Source organism: Lepisma saccharinum, chromosome 29 (assembly GCF_977018435.1).
Source record: "Lepisma saccharinum chromosome 29, izLepSacc3.1, whole genome shotgun sequence".
Taxonomy (NCBI): Eukaryota; Metazoa; Arthropoda; class Insecta; order Zygentoma; family Lepismatidae; genus Lepisma; species Lepisma saccharinum.
The window spans coordinates 40,811,316-40,831,613 of record NC_139257.1 but is presented as its reverse complement, the minus strand read 5'-3'; the positions used below and the strand labels follow the sequence as shown (position 1 = coordinate 40,831,613).

The window sequence follows — 20,298 nt, the reverse complement described above, 5'->3', positions numbered from 1 at the left end:
GTGTGTCGTTTTTGGAATCTTTTACATGTTCGTTAATCCGTTCTTGGACGGTGCGGATGGTTCTGCCAATGTAGGTGTTGTGGCATTGGCATGTGGTCTTGTAGACACCGGGGGATGAAAGTTTGGGTAGGTAGTATCTCTTGAAGTTGGGTAGTGCCCTTCCGATTTGGGATATGGGTTTGTGTGCTACTCGGATGTTGAAGGGTTTGAGGGCCTTGGCAAATTTTCCAGATGTGGTAGGGTGGTATGGAAAGGCGATCCATTTGGGTTTGGGAAAGTTGAGGCGGCCATTTTGTTCCCTTTCAACGGTGAAGTTTATGTTGGGATGTATGTTATTGAGGGCAGTTAGGAGAAGGGTTAGGTCCTCTTCCTGTTTGTAAATGACAATGGTGTCATCGGCATATCTTTTGTATCTTATGTGAGCAAACTCTGGTTGGGTGAGAATTGACTTCTCGGCCACATGCAGCACTATGTTGGATAGGGGTGCAGAAAGGGGGTTGCCCATCGCTAGGCCCCCTGTCTGGTGGAAGAAACTGTTCTCGAACTGGAAATAGTTGTGGGTGAGGCAAGCTTGTAGAAGGTTGCAGATTTCATCAGTTACAAATGGAGGCGTGTTATTGCTGAGTAGCCAAGTTCTGGTGGAGTCAAGTGCAAGGCTGATCGGGATGGAGGAGTACATGTCCACTACGTCTATGCTGGCTAGTTTGCAGTTGTCGGCTTTGACAAAAGAGGTGACAAATTCTTTTGCCTCGAGGCTGTTTTTTAGGCAGTAGGTGAGTTTGTCATTGTGGGCGTTCAGTTTCTGGAGGAGCCATTTGGTTAGGTGGACACTTGGTTGATTGAAGCCGGCCATTATGATTCTCAAGGGGGTTCCTGGTTTGTGAGTTTTTGGTATGCCATATGCACAGGGAAGGCTGGGGTGGGTGTTCCTTAGTTTCTTCTTTTCACTATCTTGAAGGAGGGCACAGTTATCTATGGCTCGGCGGATGGCTGTATTGTATCTGCTTGTGGGGTCACGTTTCAGCTTTTTGTACCCGTCAGAGTTTAGTTTTGCTTGCATTTTGTCACTGTATTGGCCTTTTCCCATTATGACGTTTTGATTATTGATTACCCTTGTCCGATTTTATATAATATCCATTCTGTACCTTTTTAAGTAAATGTCTAAATATGCAGCTCCTTTAGCATTAAATAAGCTCGGTTCATCTAGTAACTTGTAATTAACCACATGTAATTTTATATCGGATTTATATATTATTGGTAGAGCCACATATTTGTGGTAAATAAAAGATCAAGATATCGGTACAAATACTAGGCACATTTTGCAATCAAAAGTGATATATAGAATAACATTTTTAGTGTTAAAATTATGTAAATACGAAGAAACTAGTACTCACTTTTATCCGTGAAGTTTCAAGTTCCAACGAGGATGGTAGAAGTGGCCACTGAAATTAATCGAAAAAGTAAAAACAGCTTCGCAGATAAAAGTGAGTACAAGTTTCACCGTATTTATATACTACTGCATCTCGCTTTTCCCAATTATGAATTAAAAGTATGAATAGAAACCTAAATTTGATTTAAAAACTACATTTGTTATACAAAATTAACATTTCACTACTAATAGCACATTTATATAGTTATCAGAGTACGAAGTTTATTCCTGTGTAAAAGAGTCAATTTTTTGCTTCTCAAATATTTACATCAGAATTAATAAATTTTTGTGATTTGGAAAACTCTCAGGATAATTAGAACTTCAGGAAGTGTCACATTGGTAAATAAACCCTAAATTTCATGTTTGAGTTTATTTCACATTTTGCTGTTCATTTCACATCATTTCGTGACAAAATGTGGTAATAAAATGCACCCCACATCTTTCAAAAACATAAAAAATTCACATTACAATGCATTTTTTTACATTTCGTGTTTTCGTCAAAAACTAAATATGCATGCATTTTATATCAATAATTTATTGGTCTCAGCCAAAATTGTATATCGGCCCATCCCTAAATTTTATGAAATCAATCATAAACATGTATAAATTGCTGTTTCACTTAACAGTAGATCTGGATTTTTTAAGAAAATATCTGCAAACCCGAATTGATGAAACATTTGTTCATAAATATAAAGAAAAACTTAAAAGTATGATGTGTCTTGCAAATGTAACCCTTGACTTCTTATTACACTAAAAAACACTGAACATAGTTGTAGTAATTTAAAACATTACTATTACCATGAAAACTGAATGTATTACGTGGGCAAATATAAAATTCAGGAATATAATATCGGGATTCCACCGTACATATTTCCAAGTAAAGAAATAGTGATTGTTGATAAGAGGCAGTGTTGTAAATATTGTAGCTAATCAGTAAATACCTGTAGTGACTTTTTCTTACTGTATCTTTTATGATTTTTTTTTCCAGCTGACAATCTTGTCCCTGCGTTGCTTGTGTTGGGTTCTCAATATTGATATGCCCTCTGTGCATACTCATATCAAGTCCATAACTTCATCCATAATGAAGCTGCTTCATAAGTATGCTTCGGTAGGAATGGGAAGAGGAGAGAATTTTGATTTGGTCACCGCAGCTTTTAAGGTAAGAATGGCAGTTATGTTAAAGAAAATTGGAATGCAAGAAGAGTGATTCTCTTCCTCTGACAGCCCACCCAATCACTCGTAACGGGTGTTTCACTCGGGACGGAACCCTGTATTTCGGTCATAACTCTGGCACTAATAAAGATATTGCAACGAAATTTGGAGTGGATTTACCTCCGTTCATGCGAAGTCAGGTAACATCATAAGAAGTGCTGGAAATGGCCACCATTGGCGTCCAGGCAGCAAAACATCACGCAACCTGGAGTAGCAACATCGCCAATCGCTCGTGCCCCTGAACCAACTGGATGGTGAGGAATTATCCATTGGTTATTTCAGACAGGATGCAGCATGACCGCACACCTCACGGTCAAGCATAGCCGAAATCCGGTCTTTTTTCGGCGGCCTCGTAATTTCCAGGGGACTTTGGCCACTACGCTTGCCCGATCTCACACCGCCTGATTTTTTTTGTGGGGACATTTGAAGTTGCAGGTTTATGCCAACAAACTGTGAACCATAGAGGCCTTGAAAGCAAACATCAGTGCGGCCATCCAAGCAGTTACACCTGACGTACTGAGACGGACTTTCCACAACATGGAACGCCGCATCCAATGCTGCCTGGACACCAATGGTGGCCATTTCCAGCACTTCTTATGATGTCACCTGACTTCGCATGAATGGACGTAAGTCCACTCCAAATTTCATTGCAATATCTTTATTAGTGTCCGAGTTATGAACGATATACAGGGTTCCGCCCCGAGTGAAACACCCTGTATAAGCTACTATCAATTTTAAAAAAATATTTCATCTCTATGACAATTTGTAGTTCTCTTCATATAATTTTTTTAGGTTGCTGTAAGTTTGAAAAGATTGAGTGAAAAGTTCCTGTCTGCAGAGACCTCCCTCCCCCCCCCCCCCCCCAAAGGTTAAGATTTAATGTTAAAAAAAATCTTTCTAACTTTCTAAATAAAATTTTTCAAATTCATATTTTTTTCTTCTAGGCAATTACTGTTCTTGTAAGAGATGTAAAATTCCACACAATCGACACAGATCAGTTGAAAGTTCTGTTGATATATGCAGAAAATGATATTCATGATCATACAAGGCAGGCAACGGGATTTGGCCTTCTGAAGGCCATCTTGTCTCGTAAACTAGTCGCACATGAAATCAACGATGTTATGAGGAAAGTTGCACAACTGAGCATCACTTCTGAGATGCCTTACATTAGGGACCAGTCAAGACAGGTATGTGCTTTCTGATAGATAACACTTCTTGTGTGTGAAATAACAGTTCTTGTGTGTGAGATAACAGTTCTTGTGTGCGAGATAACAGTTCTTGTGTGCGAGATAACAGTTCTTGTGTGTGAGATAACAGTTCTTGTGTGTGAGATAACAGTTCTTGTGTATGAGATAACAGTTCTTGTGTACGAGATAACAGTTCTTGTGTGTGAGATAACAGTTCTTGTGTACGAGATAACAGTTCTTGTGTACGAGATAACAGTTCTTGTGTATGATAGTTGCATGATATGATACAGCATGAGAAAACTACACGATGTTAACACCTTCATTTTTTTCAAATTTCGTTGATCTTTTTTGGTTTTCAATATCATTTTCTGTTCATTTTGTGAATATACCAACCACATTGTTGTTTCGACACATCCAGTGTTCTGTGGCCGATGAATATTTGTTTGTTTGAGTTCGATGGTCGTTTTCCATGGCTGATACTTCACTGCTGCTCTCATGATCACTCATGCCAGGCTGCTCCACATTACTATCTTATGAATAAAGAATATTCCACTGCTCCTCACGTTCATGTTCATAGTCTGTACCGTACATTAACCATTGTAATATATGAATATTGTCCATCATGAAGAGCCGGGCCCCGTGGCAGAGTGGTTAGCACATCATGCTACGATGCCAGGGGTCTCAGGTTCAAATTCCAGCCTGGGGATTGATATTTGTGAGTGTCCATTCGTCAATTTCATCATGACATACTCATCCCCATCTTCACGAATTAGTCAAAAGAAGTGGCACCAGACACGAAGTAAAATAAAGCAAATCAATCCACACCACTATCTTCTGAATAAAGAATATCGCACTGCTCCTGACGTACACTTCATAGTCTGTATCATCCATTAACCATTGTGATATATGAGTATTGTCCATCATGATGAAAGACACTTAAACACAGAGGACAAATGAAAATCACGAAAAAATTAGGAAGAAAAACAGTCTCGCTGTTGGTCGATGTGTGAGCATCACACTAACATTTTGACAATTTGTTGACAATGATGGCACAACTCCTAAACGGAAGGGAACGCTCCACCCTATTATATTTTTCCAACCGTAACAAAAGAAAAGACTGCTAAACTGCGACTCAAAGAGCTTTCATATTTTACAATAGATATATAAGCAGATGAATTTCAATGTTAGGGCAGCACTAACATGTCAACCAACGGCAGGTTAAAAGTTCATACAGTTGCACCTTGATTTTACATTCTTCTGGGGACCAAGGTGAAGAACTTAAAATGTGGGAAAATATAAAGATTGTGAAAGTTTATAACACTTTGCTGTGCTGGAACCACGAGGATGAATGTATAATGTGATAAAATGTAAAATCCAAGAATGTAAATTTGGTGTTGCACTCTAATGTATAGCCATGATTTATTGCAATAACATGCATAATGAAAAAGGAAGCAGGAAGAACATTTACATTATCTGTTTACATCTAGTACAGTGCTTCTCAAACTGTGGTATGCGTACCCCCCAGGGTTACGTGATCAGTAGAGGCACATATTTTTGGTAAATAAAAAAGCAAAATTTCGGTACAAAAACAGAGCCAATTTCGGGTTCCAAAGCGGTAAATAAAATGAAATTTCGCTGTTATAGCGGTGAAAATGTGGTGTATATACAGAGTGTCCGAAAAGTCACGCAACCCGGTGTTTACGACCGTATAACGGAATAGCGAAACGGAGTGAGAAGAAACGCTTTCTGCCAAGAGAATGCCGGGAAAATTTAGAGAGACAAACATATGTAAGAACATGCATGTTTTAATAACAAATAAGCAAAGTGTTGCCAAAGGCGGAAAAAAAATATTTGCAAATCGTGTATATTGATGCACAGAACTCACTGAGGTAAATTATTGCAACATTTCACAATACCAACGAACAATTTGGATGGCCATCTAAAGAATTTGACAGAAAAAGAAGTTTGACGAAGTTTCAAAAACATTGCAGAAGGGAATAAATGGGCTGTTCCAAAAATCGATGTTTTCACAATATTACGAGGGACACTGGCAACACTGTTGGTGTCACGTGTCACTAACAGTCGTGTATCACCTCAGGCTATCACACTAAGGCACTTTTAACGACAAAGGAGAAAGTTGGTTATTCTCGAACATATGCAATAAATTACATACACCTTGCAACCCTGAAATGTGGGTATCGCTACAAATTAAAGCAAATGTTTGAAGTGTCCACCATTTTCTTGGATACATAAGTTGGTTCGCTTGATCATATTCTCAGATACCTTCCTGAGGGTTGCAGCACCGATATTATTAATTTCCTGTGTAATGTTTCGTTTCAGCTCCTCCAATGTTCTGGGTCCCGTTTGGTATACTTTCCCCTTTAAGTAACCCCGCAGAAAAAAATCTCCAGATGTTAAATCTGGCGAGCGACTGGGCCATAAATCCTTGGATATTAGACGATCACCAAAAAATTATCTCAGCATACGAAGAGATTCATTAGATGTATGGCAAGTTGCTCCATCTTGTTGTAGCCAAACATCACGTTCGTCTTTTTCCAGGAGAGCAACGAATTGCATTATGAGATCCCCGTACACAGCAGAATCCACTGTTGTCTCAAAGAATAACGGTCCTACAATACGACGTCGCGATATTCCACACCATACACCGATTTTCGGAGAGTGCAACTGATGCGGGTTTTCTGTCGACCAATGCCTGGAATTTTGGCTGTTGACATACCTATCCAATTGAAACCACATTTCAGGGTTGCAAGGTGTATGTAATTTATTGCATATGTTCGAGAATAACCAACTTTCTCGTTTGTCGTTAAAAGTGCCTTAGTGTGATAGCCTGAGGTGAAACACGACTGTTAGTGACACGTGACACCAGCAGTGTTGCCAGTGTCCCTCGTAATATTGTGAAAACATCGATTTTTGGAACAGCCCATTTATTCCCTTCTGCAATGTTTTTGAAACTTCGTCAAACATCTTTTTCTGTCAAATTCATTAGATGGCCATCCAAATTGTTCGTTGGTATTGTGAAATGTTGCAATAATTTACCTCAGTGAGTTCTGTGCATCAATATACACGATTTGCAAATATTTTTTTCCCGCCTTTGGCAACACTTTGCTTATTTGTTATTAAAACATGCATGTTCTTACATATGTTTGTCTCTCTAAATTTTCCCGGCATTCTCTTGGCAGAAAGCGTTTCTTCTCACTCCGTTTCGCTATTCCGTTATACGGTCGTAAACACCGGGTTGCGTGACTTTTCGGACACTCTGTAAAATGACATTTTGGTTTTAAAAATGTGAATATGATCCTAAATTTGATTTAAAAACTGCACTATTACACAAAATAAACATATCCCTTCTAATAGCACATTAAATCATTACCAGAATGTTAAGTTTATTCCTGTATAAAGGGGTCCATTTTTGCTTCTCAAATATTTACAGCAGAATTGATCATTTTTCCGTGATTTGCATAACTCACAGGATACTTGAGACTTCAGAAGTGTCACATCGGTATGTAAACGGTAAATTTCGTGTTTAAGAGTCTATTTCGCATTTTGCAGTTCATTTCGCATCATTTCGTGACAAAGCAGGGTAGGAAAATGCACCTCACACCTTTCAGAAACAAGAAAAATTAACATTACAATGTGATATTTCACATTTTGTGTTTTCGTCAAAAACGAAATATGCATGCCCCTAGTGATCAGCTATGAAGAGAAATCTCGAGAATACCCACACGACAACATTTTAACTGCAGGTGTGTAGAGCAGACTTCGTACCTTTAACACTCAACAGGAAAATAATGCTGATTTTGTCACTGACACACTTATCTTTGTTTCATATGTTTGATAATAGAATTTACGTTTGAAATCTACAATAGACTAAATTTGGAGCCGAATCTCTCCCTGAAAGTTTCAAGTGCACAACCAGACATGAAGAAACTGTCAGGCTATGCAGGCACCTCCTTCTCACTAGAAACTCTGAGGATTTACAATAAAAACTCCAAAATTGTGTTTGATAGTTTGTTTACACACTTGTTGTTCTTTACTTTGTTTTAATAACTAAAAAATATATAAAAATTAAAGTTTTTTTTATATATATACTACATTAGCATACATTTGTTTCACATTTTTATTCTTGTAAGTAATCATAAAGATTGTAAACAGGAACACCAAATAAAATAAACTGCTCGCCATTAAAAATGCAACACCCAGAAGGAGTAATCGGAATCGGACGAAATGTGCACAGTGTGTAGAGAAGAGGTGCAGAAGGAAATGATTAGATGTTCAAGGCCATCATGCGTCATGTGCGCCTGCCACGCCATCTGGTAAGTGGTACCTGTAGCAGGTCAGATAGGTGCAGAAGAGCAGTGAAAGTGCATTGTCGTGGGTGTAGTGTGTTAAATCGGTCAGCAATGCCACGTCGTCGAATACGGCAGCGATTCCAGCAGGTTTCCCAGTTCGATCGCGGCCGAATTGTTGCATATCGTGAATGCGGATTATCCTACCGTGAGATCGGTGCCCGTGTAGGACGGAATGCATCCACAGTGATCCGTGTATGGAACCAGTGGGTCCAGGAAGGCACTGTAGAGTGACCTAGAGGTTCACAACGTCCGCGTCTGACGACGGAACGAGAAGACAGACGTCTGATACGCATGGCCCTTACAGACAGAACGGCCACGTCAACGAGGATTGCGCATGAAGTACGGGATGTTTTACAACGTCCAGTGTCCCCACGAACCGTGCTTCGTCATTTGGCTAACCGGGGAATTTTTTCCCGGCGCCCACTGTTGCGGATTCCTCTGACGCTAGAGCATAGGCGTTTGCGTCTGAGATGGTGCCAAGACCGTCATGCATGGATGACGGAGTGGAATGCTGTAGTGTTCTCTGATGAATCCCACTTCTGTATACAACATCATGATGGACGTACACGCGTGTGGCGGCACCGTGGCACTAGGCTTCATGACGCCTACATGATGCATCATCACACAGGGCCTTCATTGGGTGTCATGGTATGGGGTGCCATCGCCATGAGTGTTCGTTCGCGTCTCGTACGCATTCAAGAGACATTGAACAGCCAACGGTACATCACACAGGTTCTCACCCCTGTTGCTGTCCCATTAATCCATGCACTGCATAATGCCACTTTTCAACAGGATAACGTGTGCCCCCATGTTGCAAGGAATGTCCTCGCATTTATGGAAGCTAACTACGTGCCCCTGCTTCCTTGGCTAGCACGTTCGCCAGATATGTCGCCAATTGAACATGTCTGGTCCATGGTGGGTCGCCGGCTGGCCCAACTCAGGTTTCCGGCACGTAATGTTGAAGACCTCTGGCACCGTGTGGAAGCCGCTTGGGATGCCATACCGCAAGCAGACATCGATAGACTCATTCTGTCCATGCCTCGCCGTGTTCCAGCAGTTATTGCCGCCCGTGGAGGCTGTACACGCTACTAGCTTCTTGGGGTTATGCAACCATGTTCTACGTGTCACATGTCACACCACCGAACTCTAACTGTAATCATTTTCTTATCTTATTATGAACTACATATTTGCCAAGTTTCGTGTTTCTATCTCATTTCCTTCTGGGTGTTGCAATTTTAATGGCGATCACTGTAATAAATGTAGGATTCTAATGTTTATTCATTTATCATCTTCCCACATATAGTCCGAGTGCCATTGTGCTCTATTGCAGACATTTGCCACCAACATATAAAAGATGCCCCACCAGTTCGTCTGCCAAAAACATTCCCAAAAACCCACTATTCGGAGAAAACCTATGGTAGGGGTACAATACACGTTTAGTTACGACTAAAGGGGTTACAGTGAGAAAAGAGTTTGAGAACTGCTGATCTAGTAAATATGAGTTTATGTTGTTGATTCAGTTGCTGATCCAGCATTTCTATAAATATCATGTAAATGAGTGCATAATTATTCCATTTGTTGTTATTTTGGCCCACAGTGTCAAAACTGTGCAATCATAAAAATGATTCATGATTGGGAAAAGAGAGACGCGGTAGTATATAAATACGGAGAAACTAGTACTCACTTTTATCCGCCAAGCAACAGCGCAGCAAGTTCCAACGAGGATGGTGGCAGTGGCCACTGAAATTAATCGAAAAAGAAGAAAAAACAGCTTCGCGGATAAAAGTGAGTACTAGTTTCTCCGTATTTATAAAAATGATCTTGAAAATAATAAGTCATTATCATTGTGTAGTAGACCAATGTCTGCAAATTCTTAAATTCTTCTGCTAATTAAAAATGAAATGTTCTAATAGGTTTCTATTGAAAATGAAATTACAGTAGATCATATAATGTGTAAATAGCTATTTTATTCATGTGTTGCGCAATGACTTTAGTATAGAAGTTTAATTTATAACAAAAAATACCCTCTTACCATGCATAGCTTAAATATCGTATTTACGCATGTATAATGCGCACTCTGGTTTTTGATAAGGAAAAGTGACAAACAATTATATCTCGTATATAATGCGCAGTATAATTCAGGTGCACAAAATGGCTTTCTTATTTGTAAGAGGTGCATGCATGAATTCTGCCAGACTGCTTTTGTTGATGTAGCAGAATATTACATCTGAAAGTGAAAAATTGTGGGCCATGGCCTTTAGACTTTTATATGTAGTTTTCCTCATTTCCACATTCAGGACCTTCAAATTAGCAGTTAGCAGCAAAAGATTTCTTCCATTAAAGCATTTACATACTCCAAATATGTCACATTATTTGGCAAGTAATACATTTTAATTATTATTTTCTTTTTCCTTATTTTTTTTGTTCATCCAAAGTACCATAAAAATCAGAATGTTCCTTCATTTTGTGTTGAGTTCATTTCAACCGCATTGCACATTAGTGTCGCCATCTTGAATTGAATAATGTTGCCATGTTGAGAAACTACAGAATTTAAGCTTTACAATGATATATAAACATGATAGGGTTCCTTAAACACAAAAAATCAATGCAGGTGTCACAAAATCATGGAATGACCATATACGGTTTCATGTTGGCTGTCCAAATTATTCCGTGCATAATACGCACCACAGTTTTTGGGGACAAAAGTTGTGGAAAAAAGTGTGCATTATACATGAGTAAATACGGTATTTACATTTCTGCCCATTTGTGCAAGTTGTCCTGACTTTGAGACTAATTAAGGAGTCATAGAGCAACCACAAATAAAGGAAACTTCATCCAAAAGCCTTCGCACATCTTCCTCTACCATCTGTTCAACTCAAACCATAAGGAAGAATGCTTCACCCCTCCATACACGATTACAATGCACAGGACAAGTGGTTCTGTGAAGACTCTTTTGCCTGTGGTGTCACTATACTGAAAACAAAAGTGGGCTGAGGGGTGGAAAGATGTTTTGATTAAGTGTTAGTAGAATTAAAAAATAAATAACATTATGTAATTTCTTTTGTTCTTGTGACAGGTTGTTCTCCAGTACTTGATGGATTACCCACTAGGACGTAAATTGTATCGGCACATAGAGTTTTATTTGGCGCAGCTGACCTTTGATTTGGAAACAGGCCGTTTATCTGCACTTCAAATGTTGCATATGATCATCAAGAACTTCCCTCAGGTATGGTTCCATAAATTTCACAAGTGAAGTGCTACAGACAAGTGTTTTATGAGTAGGGAGCGGAAGTTGATGACCTTAAAAATATAGGTATATGACCTATAGAATGTCTTAAAAAATGGAAAAAATGACATAAAAAAATGCAAAAAATTACCATTAAATTTGTGAGTTTCAGGTTAAAAATTGAAATGAAACGGAAATTAAACAAAATGCAATCTTGCTTTAAAAAAAAGGGCACCAAATGATACCACATGCACATTCAATCAAAATATGCAACGAGGATTTCCAATGGAATCAACCAAATAATTTTTAAACAATTTAATGAAAAAGTCGTATACACTGAATGAATAGGTGTAAAATGCATTAATCTCCTGCATCTGTGCTTGTAAATTGCAATCCTGCGAGAGATATATATAGGCATATGTTCACCTTGGTGAAAAGACTCAAGAATATTACCAAAATGAAAGAAGTGACAAAATATGACGAAACAATACACCGAATATTGCAAAAAATGACGTAAAAATGCCGAAAATTGGGGGAAATGACCTAAAACCTGAAAATTGTCAAGAAGTGCAAAAAAATGCACTTTAAAATTACCTTTTTTTGGTTCTAGCCGAAGTGTAATACTGTGTATATTTAATGGGCATCTTGTCCGAGATGTCAGAAAAAAGATGACATTTCATCAACTTCTGCTCCCTATTTATGAGTCCATTTCTCATTTTGCAGTTCATTTCGTGACAAAAAATGGTAGGAAAATGCACCTGACACCTATATGCCTCTGGTAATTATCATAGTGCATCTTAAAAACAGGAAATAAAACCTGAAATTTCAAAATTGTTGAAACTTCAAGTATATATTTTTCATGTGCCCACGTTCAAAAACTAATAACTCTAGTAAGTTGAGATTAATTCTTACCACTTGGAATAAAATAATACCATGTCTCTCCCAACCCAGAATTTTTTCTGCATTTTTAAAGTTTTAATTCATTATCAATCATTTTTACAGGTTACAGGTCTTATCTTAAAATTATTTGTGAGGAGAGTTCAGCAATATTTCTGTACTCCACTGAGTTTTGATGAATAAACATATATTTTTCACCTTCAGTACATTAGCATATGATGTATTTCAAAATATGCTGTCAGATGTAATCTGAGATTTTTTAATAAGTTTTTAGGGATGGGCCGATATGAACTTTTGGCCAATACTGATAGCTACTAATGAAATTTACTGATACCGATAAGCGATATTCTACCGATCCAGTACGAAAGTCCAAATGGTCCTTGAAGAAGCTGAATGGTCCATTGGATCGGTAATGTTACCGATATGCCTATATCAGCCGATACTGATAGAGTACAGATTAATCTGTCCCATCCCTACAAGTTTTATATTTCTATTACTACAAAGGCTGTTGCAGAGAAGGTGAAGGTGAGACAGACAGGTGCTTTGCTTCCGGATCCTGGACAAAGACCGTCCATGATTAACGAGACGCTAGTCAATACTGTTGCAACAATTATTCGTGATTTTCAGGATTACGCGACGAAGAGAAAAATAGACATTTTCCCAAATCCAGCATACAACCCGGACCTTGCACCCTGCGACTTTTGGCTATTTCCACTTTTAAAGGCCACTTTATGTGGTCGTCATTTCATGACAAACAAAGAAGTGATCATCACAGCGCAAGTTTTCTTCAGTTCGCTACCTGACGATGAATTTTCAGACATTCACAAAGTTACAGGAGCGTATGGATGCTTGCTTAGCTGTCAATGGTGCCTATTTTGAAAAAGATGTACGTCTACTCGATATGGCCGATTCTGAATAAAAATTTTGTGGTTTGTAATTTTTTTTTGTTTCATTTTAATGATTCTTGGAGGGGTCCATGTACATGCTTGTCTTTTAACTGCTACGCAGTCACGACTGTTTGACCTATTGCGCTCATTTTGGTCTCAATCGGCAGCTAATGAACCAAATTTTCACCCTAGTACATTTGCTAGCCAATGGAGGTCGCTGTTTTCCTATACAGGAATTAGTCTCACATTCTCTGCGACAGTCTTTGTACAAACAGGGCAGTCTTCATTTATCCCAACAATTAGATGAAAGCAACAAAGTAACCAAGCTGCTGGTGACAATATCAAATGCTGCCAATTGTTAATTTTGTACTCAGTCCGACGTGTGAGTAGAATGGGTTACATAAAGCATGAAATTGAAATTTTACTGTTCTGTTGTTCTCTTTAAACTCTGGTTACATTGAAAACAATTTTTTTCATTGCAGAATATGATGTCTAACTATGCAGACATTCTGTTCGTTACCTTAGGAGCCAGGCTGGTGAACGATGAGTTGCCGTCGTGTCGCAAAATGGTTGCACAGTGTTTAAAGTCAATGTTAGGCAGATTGGAGAGGAATGATCGGGACAAATTATTTGATGTGTTGGTAGTTTGGTTCCAGGATAAGAAGGTAGGAATGTTTAAACATATTTTTATTCCTTGTCCATTTTCATGTACCTAATTTTGCATTTTTTTTTCTTTTTGTAAGGGAAAGTCCATTGTATTCACTTGGTACTGTGTTATGTACAAACATTCTTAACCACTTGCCTGATTAACCCGAGTTAACTCAGAATTTGTTTTTGCTTTACATATTATTTACCCGAGTTATCTCGTTAAAATCGTACAACTGCAGTGCACTTTTCTGCCTACCCAGACAGTCTCATTTGAGCTTTAATAGGTGTTAATTCCCATTTTGGCCACTAGGTGGAAGGTGTAGATAGCTTGTCGAGGTACTGCTGCCATCTACCAGATTCCCGTAACACTACATAGTTGTCGCCTTTCCAGTGATGCGAGAGGAAAGAAGATTTGTTGCGAATCAAGGTACTATTGCCCACATTGCGATGTTGCACTCTGTGTTAGCCCATGCTTTTGGGTTTATCACACTGTGGGTAACATTTGATGTGAGACAGTCTGTGTGATAGTCTGTAAACTTGGACAGCATTAAGATGTGAAGACATTTTATTTTCGACAGTTTATATGCTATTTTCAAACATTTGTAGTACTTTCCTTATATGTACGAGTTAACTCGGGTTAATAATTATGGAGGATTTTTGAATAGTTCTGTGACCTTATTTGACCCAAAAAATAGAATTTCGTTACTGTTTCTTAATTGCCAATATTGGTACATTACAAACACACAATAAAAAAAATGTGTAAAATATGGACCATTTTTGGGAAAATAATGTGTGAGCATACTTTGTGTGTATGTGTTGGGTGGGGGAGACTTTAGTGCACGGCCACTCTTGATACCTGAAAATTTCTCTTCCTCTTGGAATGGGAGGTTTCATGCGCACTCTTTGCTGCACAAAAAAAATAGAAGTAGAGCATAGAGAGAGATGAAATCCGTTTATTATTATTATTATTTAGTGAAATTTAAACACTTTTTTTCTCGCAATAATGAAAGTTAAAAGGAGAAGAAGATGAAGAAACAATTTGAAATTTTCCAAAAAAAATCTCATTTGGATGGTTGCTATGGTCACCACTATAAACAAAAGTGAATTAAAAATGTCATATGTAGCATTCTTGTGTTCTTACAATTGTACAGTCATGTTAAAATAGTTCAATAGTTTGGGAGAAATTATTAACAATTAATAATTCACCCTCAGTTCTTGTATTGATCCTGTGGAATCTAATCATTAAGATTTGATGGGAATCGCTACAAAGGTCCGCCTTTCACATCATATGATCTCCATCCAAATAGTTAAAGAAAAAAATAAGCCCCAACATTCTGTTGGTGTTTTTTTTTTTTTTTTTTAATAATTTTCTAGAAATTTTGGAATTCGGGCCTGTTCAACAGGCTCCTAATAACCACACATGGAAAATAAACAGTTGGTTCCCATAGTATGACCATGCATCCACAACCAACCAAACATTCAGTGCTTTCCCTTGCATAATAAGATGGAGGTATAAAAGGCAATCTACAATTATTGGAAATTAACATTTTGATTGTTCATTACATCTTGAACATTGTTCTTGCAGGTATGTTTATGGTCACGTAATGTGGCGATAAAAATATAAGGAAAAATTTTCACCACGTAGTTTCACCAATACATGTGTATATGTAACCAGTTCTTTTTCAATGTGTTATCAATAGAGTCACACATTTTTGGTAAATAAAAAAGCAACATTTCAGTACAAAAACAGAGTCAGTTTTGGGTTCAAAAGCAGTAAATAAAATGATATTTTGGTGTTATAGCGGTGAAAAAGCAGGATATAAAATGACATTTTGGTTTTAAAAATGTGAATGTAATCCAAAATTTGATTTAAAAACTGCACAATTACACAAAATAAACATATCCCTTCTAATAGCACATTAAATCATTACCAGAATATTAAGTTTATTCCTGTATAAAAGGGTCCATTTTTGCTTCTCAATTGTTTGCACCAGAATTAATCAATTTTCCGTGAATTGCATAACTCACAGGATAATTCTGACTTCAGAAAGTGACGCGTTGCTATATAAACGGTAAATTTCGTGTTTAAGAGTCTATTTCGCATTTTGCAGTTCATTTCGCATCATTTCGTGACAAAACAGGGTAGAAAAATGCACCTCACACCTTTCAGAAACATGAAATATTAGCATTACAATGTGTTATTTCACACTTCTTGTTTTCGTCAAAAACGAAATATACATGCCTCTACCTATAGGGAGTAACGTGCACAAGGTGAAAATAGTAGGATTACTGCAGCTTCATTAATCACTTTATTTCTGTTTAAAAGTGGTCATTTTATATTTCAGTTAAACCACAGACGTCTTGCAGCTCAACTTTGTGGCATTTTTGTGTCGGTGGAAAAGGATGCCTTTATCAGCAGGCTTACTACACTCCTGCCATTGTTGCTTGTGCAGTTCAACCCTCAAATAGGAGGTGATGATGCAGGGAAATTTGTTAGGCTGAAGCCCCCGGAAACTTCTGATCCAGAAGAAGAGGAGGAGAAGAAAAAAGACTATCATTTGTTCCAGACCCTTCAGCTGCTTTTGAAGTTGTGTGTAAATGTTCCAGTCGTTCTCAAGGGGAAGGAATGGCAGGTGGATATGGAATCTATATGGGGTAAGGTTCTTTAAATTAGTGAAAATACACATTTGACAAAACGGTGGTCCTACTCCATTCAATAACCAAGTTAATCAATCCGGAAATTATTATTGTTTTTTTATTGCATTAAGATTTAAATGTTTGTGACCTTTTACAAAGATTGCCAAAGCTTAAAGTACTACCTGATGATGTGATCTGTAACATGTTTCATGTTAGAGCTGACCGTGGCAGAGTGGTTAGCACTGCATGTTTTATATGCTAGGGGTACTGGGTTTGAACCCCAGCCTGGGTATGGGCAGTCTTTGTGATTGTCCCTTCATTAATTTCATCATATCACTCATCCTCATTGTAACAAGTATCCAAAAGTGACAGAAAAGAAACATATACGAGGCGTATTTTTAAGGTAAGTACCGTTTCGAAATTCCGCCGCTGCGGTCAGTGTCCTGTGCATGCGCACTGTGAACCTACATCTGTTGGCAAGCCATAGACGCCATTGCGGAAACAATCGATCGTGTATACATTTGCTTTTGCGTATTTAAAATGCCTCCGCCTATTGAGAATCCCGCTGACTGTGAAATACGCGCTGTTATTCGTTTTCTTAGTGCTAAAGGCGTGAAAGCAGTTAAATTCACCGTCAGATTTGTGAAGTGTACGGACAAAACATTATGAGTGATGGAATGGTACGCAAATGGGTAAGAGCTCTTAAAGATGGCCGAAAGAATGTTCATGACGAGGAACGGAGTGGGCGACCCTCAGTGATCACTGTCGACTTGGTGCAGAAAGTCGACGAAAAAGTGAAAGAGAACAGACGTTTCACGATTTCTTCGTTATCAGAGGAGTTCCCTGAAGTTTCAAGAAGTGGTATCTACTAAATTGTTACCAAATGCTTAAACTATCGAAAATTGTGCTCACGATGGGTACCAAAAATGTTAACTGAGGCGCACAAAAGCAAACGCAAGTATCGCCTTGACTTTTCTTGTCAAGATCTCATCGCATCATTTGGCTGGGAACAATTTGATCATCCTCCATACAGCCCCGATCTAGCACCCAGTGACTACCATGTGTTTCTGCAACTGAAGAAGCATCTCAGAGGTCAGCGCCACGATGACAACGATAGCCTCAAAATGGCCGTGTTGCAGTGGCTGTCAACTCAGGTGGCAAACTTCTATGACGACGGAGTACAAAAGCTTGTTGCCTTAATATTGGTGGCAATTATGTGGAAAAGTAGATAAAAGTGTGGTCTCTCATGTAACAATAAAATTGTTACAAAAAATTTACTTGTTTTTTGTACATATCAAAATGATACTTACTTAAAAAATATGCCTCGTACTAACCTAATTCAATCACTCAGTATGTTTCATGTTATGATTATTTCTCCTGTTGCAGCTATGTTTTGTTGTGCATTTAGTGTCCGTAATGGTTCTAGAGGATATTCATCATGGTATTTGATGAAAATGGTCAATATATAAAAAGCTTCTGTTTAATAATATTATTTGTAAACTAACTGTCTGAAGATATTCTCTTTGAGATATCAGCTTGGTTACAAGAATTGTGGTTTAACAATTTTACGTTCATTATTTAACATACCTATTAATTATTATATTAATAAAATCACATATTTATGGTGAATCAAGATATTGGTGCAAAAACTGGATACTTTTCAGGATAAAAACTGTGTGTATATAAAATAGCATTTTAGTGTTAAAATTGTGAATAAAACTAAATTTAAATACTATTCTTACTATACAAAATAAACATGTCCCTTCTAATAGCACATTTATGTCGTTTTCCAGAATATTAAGTTTATTCCTGTAAAAAGGGGTCCATTTTTGCTTCTCAAATATTTACAGAGGAATTAATCAATTTTCCATGAATTGCTTAATTCGTAGGATAATTCGGACTACAAAAAGTGTTACATTTCATGTTTAAGAATTTATTTTGCATTTTGCAGCTCATTTCGCTTCATTTCGCAAACGGAATGCAAATGTACCACATATCATTCACAGAAATGAAAAATGAATATTAGTGTATTTTTTCACATTTTGTGTTTCTGTCAGAATTAAAATATGCATCTATACATTAATATTATTATTTAGAGATGAGCCGATATAACATTTTGGGCGATACCGATGAAGTACCGTAAAATTTACCGTTACCAATAACCGATATTCTACCAATCAGATATAAAACTCCATATGGTACTTGAACAACCCGAATAATTCATTGACCGCCTTAATAAATGTTTATTTCCAGGTGACAGCAGTGCAAAAGATGTTGCATATTTCGACACTTATTTTAAAAAGTAGGACATGAAGATTATCCATAAAAATTATGACAAAATGGCAGAGTTTTGCACTAAATTATAAGATATTTATAGATATGCTGGATTGGTAAAATGATCAGTAATTTTACTGATACACAGATACCGATAAACTGTTTCATACCTACTACTACTATTATTATTATTATTATTATTATTATTATTATTATTATTATTATTATTATTTGCAGAAAACGTTCAGGCCCTTCTACTTCACCCTCACGAGTGGGTTCGTCTGTCTGCCGCACAGCTTCTGGGCCAGCATTTCAGTTCCCTGGATCCAGTGAAGATAGCAGAAGCAGCGGAGGGCACAAATGTCGAGGACTATGGGTTCCTCTTCACAAACACAAGGAACAAATTGAGGTCTCTAGTTTTTCAGATGTGTTCGCAGCTTCGACCAGAAACCACAGGAGCTGAAATGATTGATCAGGTAAGATAAAATATGATTTGGCAACATTTCTTTGTAAGAGGCATATCTGGAAAGGAAAAATACAGAGGCCAGTATACATTCACATTTACTTTTCAATATAGTTTCCCGTCATTAATGCCAGAGTCATATGAATTCTGCCACCTACCTCCTGAATCACATCATGATTTTGTATAGGGATGTGCCGAAGCCAATTACAGATGTATGAAAATCGGCAGAAATTGACATTTCGGCATCGGTATTGGAATCAGCAAAAATCCGATATTTAAACCAGTACAGATTATACTAGAGTTTTACCTTCTAACAAGTTTTATATTCTGGTTTTGTAAGATTTATTGAAAATTTGGTTATGATTCGTCATTATTGTAGAGTTTTTGTAATACAATTATTGCAAACTCTCATTCAGAGGATCAACCTAACTATAAATCGGAAATAAAACAGTACATTGCTAGAGGCACATATTTTTGGTAAATAAAAAAGCAAAATTAGGTACAAAAAGTGAGTCAATTTCGGGTTCAAAAGCGGTAAATAAAATAAAATATCGGTGTTATGGGGGTGAAAAATTGGATGAAAAGTGGTGTTTAAAAAGACATTTTCTTTTTAAAATTGTGAATATAATCCTAAATTTGATTTAAAAACTACACTTATTCCACAGAATTAACATTTCACTTCTAATAGCACATTTATGTAGTTATCAGAGTATTAAGTTTATTTCTGTGTAAAGGAGGCCATTTTTGCTTCTCCAATATTAACAGCAGAATTAATAAATTTTCCGGGAATTGCATAACTCTCAGGATAATTCAGACCTCGGAAGGTGTCGCGTCGGTGAATAAACCCTAAATTTCGTGTTTAAGAGTTAATTTCGCTTTTTGCAGTTCATTTCGCATTATTTCGTGACAAAACATGGTCACAAAATGCATCTCACACCTTTCAAAAACATGGAAAATTAACACTACAATGTGTTTTTTCAAATTTCGTTTTTTCGTCAAAAACAAAATATGCATGCCCCTATACATTGCTGTTGTATTGGAAATTCAAAAATGAGTATTCAAACCTGA

At 37.5% G+C, this 20,298-nt stretch overlaps 1 protein-coding gene across 1 annotated transcript in view; it reads left to right on the top strand.

The window, feature by feature from the left end:
• LOC145981347 (small subunit processome component 20 homolog) overlaps window positions 1-20,298 on the top strand; it is a 161,734-nt gene that overhangs the window by 128,308 nt on the left and 13,128 nt on the right. Inside the window, exons 26-31 of the mRNA XM_083114575.1 lie at window positions 2,418-2,588; window positions 3,586-3,828; window positions 11,275-11,424; window positions 13,691-13,873; window positions 16,202-16,511; window positions 19,005-19,243. Of these exons, the coding sequence (XP_082970701.1) occupies window positions 2,418-2,588; window positions 3,586-3,828; window positions 11,275-11,424; window positions 13,691-13,873; window positions 16,202-16,511; window positions 19,005-19,243 (1,296 nt within the window). The remainder of the gene's footprint in view (window positions 1-2,417; window positions 2,589-3,585; window positions 3,829-11,274; window positions 11,425-13,690; window positions 13,874-16,201; window positions 16,512-19,004; window positions 19,244-20,298) is intronic.